The 9,926-nt window shown below is 36.2% G+C and overlaps 1 protein-coding gene across 1 annotated transcript; it reads right to left on the reverse strand.

Moving 5' to 3' along the window:
* Positions 1-633: 633 nt before the first annotated feature.
* On the reverse strand, positions 634-5,699 carry LOC138310539 (uncharacterized). Its single transcript, XM_069251797.1, has 3 exons — positions 3,267-5,699; positions 2,725-2,780; positions 634-1,452 (listed from the first exon to the last, which is right to left on the reverse strand). Exons 1-3 carry the CDS (start codon positions 5,571-5,573, stop codon positions 1,302-1,304), a joined length of 2,514 nt encoding a protein of 837 aa, XP_069107898.1. The 5' UTR covers positions 5,574-5,699; the 3' UTR covers positions 634-1,301.
* Positions 5,700-9,926: the final 4,227 nt, after the last annotated feature.

Raw genomic sequence — 9,926 nt, forward strand, 5'->3', positions numbered from 1 at the left:
CAGCATTTTAAGAAAAGTTTGAGGTCGATGACTTATAAGATAAGCGGGAAGCTATCAGAAAGCTACAAAGCATCCTCAAGGTGTAGACATGTTTCCGGCATCACGTGTGACCCCAGGCTCTACTTCCGGAAATCATAGTGACAAATATCGACCATTCGCTTTCTCGGGATCAAGGCGACACTGGTTGTAATAAAACACATTCCCAGAATTTTCAGTTGATTTGCTAATTAGTTAAGTTAGGTTTATTTGGGCCCTGGTTGTGTCAAACACAAACCATCAAATAATGGCCGTTCAGTTTTGACCAATCAGTGTAGCTTTATTGAGACGTAAAATAATATGGAATGGTCGGTCATCTCTTCCCTAGTTAAGGAGGAATCGATAAGAATATTATGTTCGCCAAACTGATAAAGCATGTGGACTTTTTAAAAAGCCATTACATTAACATTACAACAAATCCATTTTTTACGAATGATTCTACGGTAAACCATCATTGAAGAAGGCAAATAGCAGTGTATTTAGTGAAATAAAGAATACTAATATGTTACATATAGAATTGTCGTTGAAAGAAAATTTCATTCTAGAGATCATGAAATGGCTTTTTCACTAGAAAAGATTTCTAACAATATCGATAAAAAAGCAATTCATCAATCATATGACCAGTATTTATTTTTACTTATTAATTTACATACCACCAACAGTTTCTCTGGGGGAAATGTGACTTTTTCTGACATACATAATGTATTGAAGTACACACGACGATCTAGTTAACGAGTAGTTTACCGAACATGCCAAATATGATATATTTTATATATATTTCATGGTATATATATAACTTTAGGACGGTACTATTCAGTGGGTCAACGTGACAGTTCAGTTAGATTACATATGTCAGTGCTGACTGCAATATACTTTAATAACTTGGCAACACAATTCAGTTCTGACGATTACAAAAGGTGGTACTGATGACGACATACTTTATTGTTGATGACGACATAGATTTGTGCTGATGACGACGATAGCAGATATTATGACGACATAATTCAGGTGACAAACAGAAAAATCATAAAATAACATAGAACTACAATAATATAGAATCACTATATTCAATAAATAATAAGCATATGACATATAAATTACATATAACTAGTCTACATTATTTTCAAATGCAAAAAAAATCAAATTAAAATATATATATATAAAAAATGGTTAAACTATACCATTACTCAAAAGATAAAGTTTCAATTGCTTATCTCCACATAAAATCATGTGATCGTATTTATATGGTTGGTCAGTATTTGTTGCTAGGCAATTAAATTCTGTCTGATCTGTCCCAAAGACAACGCTGGCGCGGAAATTGTGTGGATCATCTGGGAACTCAAGATCGCAGCCACCCCTAGTATCACACCGCGGGTATAGCCGTTCATTTCCTCGGTGGCATTCCCAGACAAAGAGCTGTTGAAAAAGGAAAATCACTCAAACCAACGGAATGCGATAATAAATATACATTGTTTATATAAGATAAACGACTAACATAGAAACGAAACAAGGGACATGACAAACACACAGGGCAAACACACAGGGCAAATAATAATGATTCATGAAAAATCACGAAGCAGTTGGGCGGATCGGAGTCCCCATTCCAATCTAGGTCAAATTCGACTTGAGATACAATTTTAAATGAGAACCGGAATGAAAACGAAAATCTAAACATACCAATATACCACTAATAGTTATAATACCATGTCTTATTAACCGTGTTTTGGGATTTTCTGTTACCTCGACCTAACATGTCAAGTGTTATGTTTTTCACGGTCACCAAAACGTGGCACTCTATAAAATGTTTTTATATCGATTTTTTTATAACCATAGAGCTCCGATGGCAGGGCGTGCTAAAAACACATATAAGGATCAAACATGGCGGATATTCTAAATTAAGTTATTTCAACAATGTGTCAATGTTAAAATGATATATGTTGTTAATTTACTATTGAGTCAATTTCGCATCGCATTGCCTCATATGTACATGTTGTTGCTTAAAGTTATATGTGAGGTAACTGGCCGAAAATTTGGACATGCAATTTTTCTTCAATTACCTATTAAGTTTTAATGAATAAAGCTGTGAAAATCATTCAAATGGACAGACAAACATATATGATGCCTTATAAACGTTAGTTAGAACACATAGGTTATGCACTGTTAAATTCTTGTTTTTTATGCCTTATACATGTTTAGATGGAAACATACCTTCAGAAATCCCTTTGCAATTACAAATAATACTGTAAAAATGCGCATGAAATTGAGGACAACAATATGGTTTCATGGTCTGACCGTATGTTCTTAGTTCACTTCACTGAAGATGTTAATATAATGTTTTTTGCAGTAATGCCAAAAATGATTTTCATCTCTTTTTTATACTTGTATAAATAAAAACCTATCCATTGAACGTATTGTAATTCTCATAACATTGGTAACTTTTGAAGTTGAATAACATATGAAAAGCTCGTCTTGATTCGCGAGTATGAAAAATACGGCACATATAACTTAAAAGTTTCTTTGACATGTACATATTCAGTCTATTTTGGCATGTTACGTCTTGTAAAAGCTATTGCTATTTAATGGCGAGCTGAAGTGTGATAAAATCAGAAGCATCAATATATTCTAACTATACATTGCAATTTAGTCACCAATAAAACCAATAAACTATAGGTATACATCAATACTCACCTTTCATTGGCCCGGTGGATATTCTGGTAATCTTTTGCACACAACAGCATGTAGTTCTGTTGAGAAAAAAAATAGCATTACATGTCAGTAGACTTCTGGAAAACGTCATGATTATTGTATTCGATTATAAAAGTAAATAAATGATGCATTAGAAGCTTGATGTTGCTATTTACAATGTCTTATAATCTAAATGGATTTAAATACATTGAAATGTCACTTATCATGCCTAATTAAGATACCGACAATAAAACTGTAATCCTAATCAATGTCGATTAAACAAGTGTAAATGCAAAGCTAATATGTGGTTTCATAAGAGGATCGTGAAAATAAAAATATCAAATGGGATCCGGAAGGATGAGCGATCTCTCCTTCATTGACGAAACACGTCAGTCAAATTCAGGTTAAATGATTACTTTACAACTGAATCGGAATCGAGCAATGAAACAAAAAGGCAAAACAAATATAGTATCGAAATAAAACTTCTAAAGTGAATTTACAAAGCTAGAGATTTAAACACCTCACATTTTCTAGACCACACTTACCACAATACTGTTGACAATGCCCGTCTTAGATTGGTATTCAGGAACATGTTTAATCATGTCATCACCATCGGCTTTGTTAGGATACTGGAGTTCTGCAACCTTCGTTGTTACAATCATGGCCTTAGTAGAGAGTGAAGGCAGACTTCTATGTTTGTCTGTGCGTCGGTTATAACGTCTTGATCCACTCATTCGTCTTGACATCGGTCTTGAATTTTGTAAATCAATGTGATTTTCAACTGTATATGTATCATGATGTTCAAATTGTGATGTCCTTTCCTCCTGAAGTCCATGGCGCTGACGACGAGATCTTACTTCCCTTCTTCGACGTCCCCTGACTGAGTTTCGTCGTGATCTTGTTGAGGGTTCCCTTAATTGTTCGCTACTGGAAATAAGCTGAGACGATTGTTCTTCCAATAATGGCCTTTGTTCTCTGATCATGCTAGAACGCGAAATTCTTACTTCAGCCCGCGCTATCCGGCGAGTTTCTCTTGCAGGTCGAGCCACACGTTGTAATCGTCTGCTACGAATAACGCGTCTAGTACTAATCTGAAAGGAGTCCGTGACAACATTACGTTCAATGGCAGAAAGATTACTATTATCGGATCTGCGAGTTGATCGACGTGCAGACGACCTTCGAACGATGGGTTGATTAAAATTTCCCAGCGACAACCTGCGATGCTGAAGGCGCACGTTCCTTTCACGACGTGTGCCCAAACGGACGGTAGATTGTCTTGCTCCTTGGCGACTACCTGAACGGCTTTCCACCCTTCTATTTCGCCTAGATCTACTTTCTACACGGCGACTTCTACTTTGGCGTGTTTTCGGCATATTCAATATGGCATGATCGTTTCTGTCATTTGCCGGATTATTATTAGTGGTTATTTTCTCATTAACATCACACATAGTTTGTAAATCATCCTTAACATCTGTTTGTTCTGCAGTTTGTTGGGTGGTGTTGGGTTGCACCACATCACATTGCAAGGGATTATCCGCCTGTGCTATATTTTCCGTTCCCTTACTCCCTCCAAAACCATCGCTTGTAAGTCCATTGAAGAAATCATCTTCACTGTTTTCTTTCTTAAAACCATATCTATAGGAGAAACGTGTGTAACCTCGCGTCTGTCTCGCTCTGCGGGTGACTCTCCTACCACTCCGATGATTTCTAGTTTGCATAGTTAACTGATCATAGGAATCTCGAGGTACTTCATCACGTGTTACACTCCTTTGACCTATATTGACGCTGTGCCGGATTCGACGGCGAACGTCAACCCGACTTCTGCGCTCACCAGAAGTTGCTGGTAAATATCGATGAGATACTGCTTGACGCCTTGTCTCTGAAGCGAGACGCTGTCTGCTGGCAATTCTGTTTCTCCGAGAGTGACGCACTTCTCGTCTAGTAGATCTACTCCTTGTTGATGCTGTTGATATTTGCATCAGCTCTCGTTTAGCAGATATTGACCTTGATAGTTTGAATAACCTTTGTCGATTACTACGACGAGAGTCTAAAGAAATTGTTCGTCTGGCACGTCTAGTTTCTATATCCGTTTGTCTATGTCTTCTAGCAGTAGTTTGCCCTACTACATTCCTTGCCAAGGTATCCCTCCGTCTGTCTATCCTAGCAGATCTTTTCCTGACAAGGGTTCTTGCAGGTGTATCAGTCCGCCTGTCTATTCTAGCAGTTCTTTGTCTACCAAGACTTTTTGCTGTTGTATCCCTTTGTCTATCTATTCTAGCAGTTCTTTGTCTGACAAGATTTCTTGTAGTTGAATCCCTCCGCCGGTCTACTCTAGCAGTTCTTTGTCTGACAAGGTTTCTTGCAGTTGCATCCCTTCGCCTGTCCATTCTAGCAATTCTTTGCCTGACAATATTTCTCCGCCTATTTCTGCGAGTAGTTCTTTGTCTGTCATCCTGTCTGACATTCCTCTGTCGACTTATCCTAGTAGACTTCTGTTTGCTATCTCCTTTCTTCTGTGACAGAGGTTCTCCGGGAGTATCAGCGACATTCTCAGTTGTTTTCGCTGATTCTACTCCAGCGTCGATCTTTATTGGACACATTCCATCTTTGTCGGATAGAGTTATCGGCAGCTTTGCGGAAACAATAGGTTTGTTATATTTATCGGCGTCGTTTTCTACAACATTTGGTGGTCGATCGTTCTGACGAAAGGCGTGCTCTGACCGGGCCCCCTGTATCAGGATTAGCATGGAGGCCACCAGCACACAGAATGACGTCACGCGTCGCATGGCTGTAACAGAATAACATTCATTTAGGGATCTATTATAATAACAACAACCGCTTTGAAGTTGCATTAGCTTTATGATTTCCAATAAAATTTCGCACACACTAATTTACTTTGAAAATAGCATATAATAGGCTACGATAGGGAAAATAATTTAAAGAAAATAATTGTCGTTGCTAGACATTATGAAATGTCAAGTTTGCAAAAGTGCACGTGCTGAGCTACGAAGGCTAGTTCTAGAACCTTCAAATGGCTCTATGCAAACATGCCAAATTTGTGTAAAAGTGGCGAACCTATTTTCTGATTTCTTTATATCTTATGAAAATATCATCAAAATTGAAAAGTCAATCATCCCAAATGAACACAATTAAAAGGTACGTGTCATATACAGTTAATATAAACGTTTTCTATATTTAGATGTGAAGATGCTTTACTCCCGACAGAGCAAAATTCAAAGTTAATAATTGGATTGTAAATGACATTGATTCATTTATTGGTCTAACAAACACCTACAAATAATAGAAACGAGTTTGGTTTCGGCGCATATACAATTAGTATTTCATGCAATGTACTTGAGATCAGAGCGCAACATGTTTTTTTTTTTCTGGATGCAATTATTATTTTCATATTTAAAGATAAATGGGAAATCGGAACTTTTCAATGGTTGTAAAAGTGTAAATTATGTAACTTTTTAACCGTAAGAAAATACATATGCATTTGTTAGCGGTGTAGCACTTTTAAACGTGTTCAGTGAAATTGCCGATTACTTGTATCAAACTCTTCTTCATTGACTTCACTCAACTACAAAATGTATAAGAAACACACGATGACTATTTAAAACATGATCTGTTATTTAAAGTATATATGGAATGTGCCACAATTCCTGACAGTAGCTCGTGACTTCCCATGTATTTCCCCGTCTTAATTGCAAGGCTAATATTGCATTTCATTCACTGATATCGTCATTTGAAAGTTAATTATATCAGTAAGCTTTTTTTTACATTAGAAATATTACAAAAACAGCATAACGAACACCATTGGATACTGATGTAAGAAAAGAAGACTTACCTGTGTGTGACGGAAGGCGAGAATAGTCGGATACAAACGGTTGTACGTGATAACGGTGTTATATACCGGGATTATTTCTTATCATTTCGCGGTTCAGTGAACGGCATTACATTCAATTTGGGATTCCATCTCGCAGGTAATTATAACTATCTATTAACACGGCCTGCACATTCATCTCCTCTGACGGGCCTTCTCCCCGCTGTAATTGACTCCTCCAAAATAATATTTCTTGTCCCTGGTCAATCTTTGTTAATCTTGTAATGTTGCCGTTTTAAGAATCGGTATTTTCCGCTCCGTTGACAGTTTTTGTTCAAATGACGTCACTTAATATTAGAAGCCCTCAAGGCTGACCAGAGAAAGTGCAGAATTTAGTCAGGATATCGGTATCAACAATAAATTGTTATTTGTCAACATATTTCTCTACCAAAGCTGTTTGTGAATACGAAATTCCATTTTCTGATTTAAAAGTTTATTCTATAATACAGTAACTGTGGCTAAAAAGAATGTTTTATTTCAACTTCCATTACCCTGTTTCCATTTTTCACTCAGTACAATGTACTCCTTTTATTTCAGTTTAATATCATATGGATGATATGCAAAAATATAAAAAATATACAAAAATTGACCTGTCAACACTGTTAAATTTTTCTTTTGCTTAATTTTAACATAATTATTGAATAACAGTATGTAAGTCCCCCTATCGGTGAACTCGCTTTGTTTGTCTGCGCGAAAATTAGTCAGCATCCTAGTGATTACATTTCTTTATCAAGGATATTTCATGAAATTACAAATGTGGAGAGAATATTAACATTTGGGACAAGTTTAAGAGTGTAACGTAACCCTTGGCTAGCGGAGATGGCGGTTTTGTGGCATACACTTGTATAGAGTTTTTGTTTTCTTATGAACTTAACTCGCTGTATCGGTACACCTGATTTGAGATTTTATATACATCTATCGTGACCTATTTCTATATTATGACCACTCGAAGTGAAAGGTCCTGATAAAAGGAATGGGAGACAATAGTAATTTCACTTTATTGAAATAGTAGGAAGTTGCATACAGTGGTGTCACCAAAAGGCCTTGAAACACTTGGCCTAGTTTCGTTCGAGGTCTCACTGTCACACCCATATTTTGACTGTTCAGTAGCCTTAATAGTTGTTTTGTCACGGACAGCTGATTTTAAGTTCACATACATTGTATGTAAAATATCGTGACCTGTATTTTCGCTGGAAAGCAAGACCCAATACTACGAATCAGCATTTTAAAAGTATTGCATAACGTATCGGAAAATGGTGAAATACGCCTGAGTATAAAAAAGTCCGTTTGGTCTTGGTTATTCTCACAAGTGATCAGGATCATTCCGACTGTGCACATGTGTAGGTCTCTGAACGATCACTGTTCTTCTAGGGATATATAGTGTTTTGTGCTGCCAACAGATCACAGCTCTTCAGAGTAAAGAAGGATAAACAAAAAGGTCATAATGAGGAAAAACGGTATAAAGCTAGTATATTAATAATCCGAAATAAAAGGCCAAAATAAATTCAAAGTAAAATCAAAATCATTTCTATGGAGTATATATTCAGCCACTATAGGGCCTTCTTCAGTCCGAAATAGGTAAAATGGTTTTGACTTATTTGTCTATTACATGCCAACAAATCGTTGGCAAAAAGAATTACCTACACATATATTCACACACGCAAATATAACACGGGAAATAAACAAAGCCAATTATATACGCTAAAGTAAAGCTTAATTAAGGATAAAATTCAAGGTCGGATTAAAAAACGAAGATCGCTAGGTAAAGGGATGTAATATAATAGTTACAACGGTTTCATGGCGGCACCACCAAATGCAATGAGACGGTAATTGTAGGCGGTACCGACACAGCTGGCAGCTGGTACCAATGAAACTTTGGTACACGTACCCACCACAAGCGTTTAGTTCTATACACAGGGACCTGGCCCCGATTTCTCGAAGCAAACTTCAGTCAAAACCCGATTTACTTAAGTAAGAAATTTTCATATAAGTTACATAAGGAGAAAAAAACGTAAGATTTGACCGAAGTCTGCACTTTTGGTTCTAGAAATCGGGGCCTGGTCCCCGTTGTTCTATAGATATTTTTTTATATGCGGTATATATGTTAATACTGTGTCAGGGTCTATAAATACATGTAGGCTAGCTGCAATATTGTAGCTCAAAAGGCTTTTAGACAGATAACTGTGTCGTCTTTAAACCACAATACACTACCTAGTTTCAGAAAAAAAAAAGTATGATTATTAACAAACTGTATAAGATGTGACAATTTGCAAGGGGAATATTGTCAAGCAATTGCAACAGACACAGCTTTTGATATATCTATGTAACCAAACACCTGTGTACCAACGAAAGTAGAATCTCCCAAACAGCTGGGAACAATTGATTATGATGTGTCATTTAAATATGATTTTTTTAATAAGCTTGAGATAATTCATTATAAGGATTCAGTATCACTTGCTTGGAAATCATTGGGTTCCAGGTATGCTACTGGCTGAAAATCAAGTACTGATGATGCAAGCATCATTTATTTCCAGTTGAAAAGTTAGCTATGTTGGGATTTTATATGAATGTAAATCCGTTCAGGGATATATACCACCACAGATCTGGTCCCAGTAACTTTATATATATTAAACAATATAATTTCTTTTAACTTATTTGATAGCCATATATACATCTAGATCTCCATTAAAAGATGCACAGCATATTTCAATTTGACCCTGACCTTGAATAAAGATCAATTTGATATACAAATGTATTTGAACTAATTCTGTAACTTTATATATACCAATATGGCTTAACATAAGTTTGATAATAATTTAGATGTTTATTAGTCATTTTTTTCGTTCTTAATCTCTTTGACATAGAATGAAGGTCAATGCTATGAAACGTATTTGAAACCCTAGGCCTCAATATTTCAGAATATACACTTGAAGGTCAGGGTCATTTATCAACACACTGCTTTCCAAACACCAGGCCTTTGAGCCTTATGGTTAAGGAGAGGTCATTTAAAAGGAAAAATTTATGACCCTTTGGCCTAATTTAGATGTATGCAGAGATAGGAACAAGTAAACAATGTGTTGATGTCCGAGTTTCATACAGAACATTAAGGTATTCCATCTTTGTATATTTCACAATTAACTTCCTTGCGGGTAGGTATCCATTGTGATATAATTATTTTGTGAACGAAATTCACATCCCTTTCTCTGGAAAGTACCTGTATATATGATGTTATGCATGCAAACAATTAATACCTACCCACAAGGGCAGATAACTATGTAATATGCAAATAGAGAATAACTGAGTAACCAAAACATCTGAA

This window comes from Argopecten irradians, chromosome 1 (genome assembly GCF_041381155.1).
Source record: "Argopecten irradians isolate NY chromosome 1, Ai_NY, whole genome shotgun sequence".
Lineage (NCBI taxonomy): Eukaryota > Metazoa > Mollusca > Bivalvia > Pectinida > Pectinidae > Argopecten > Argopecten irradians.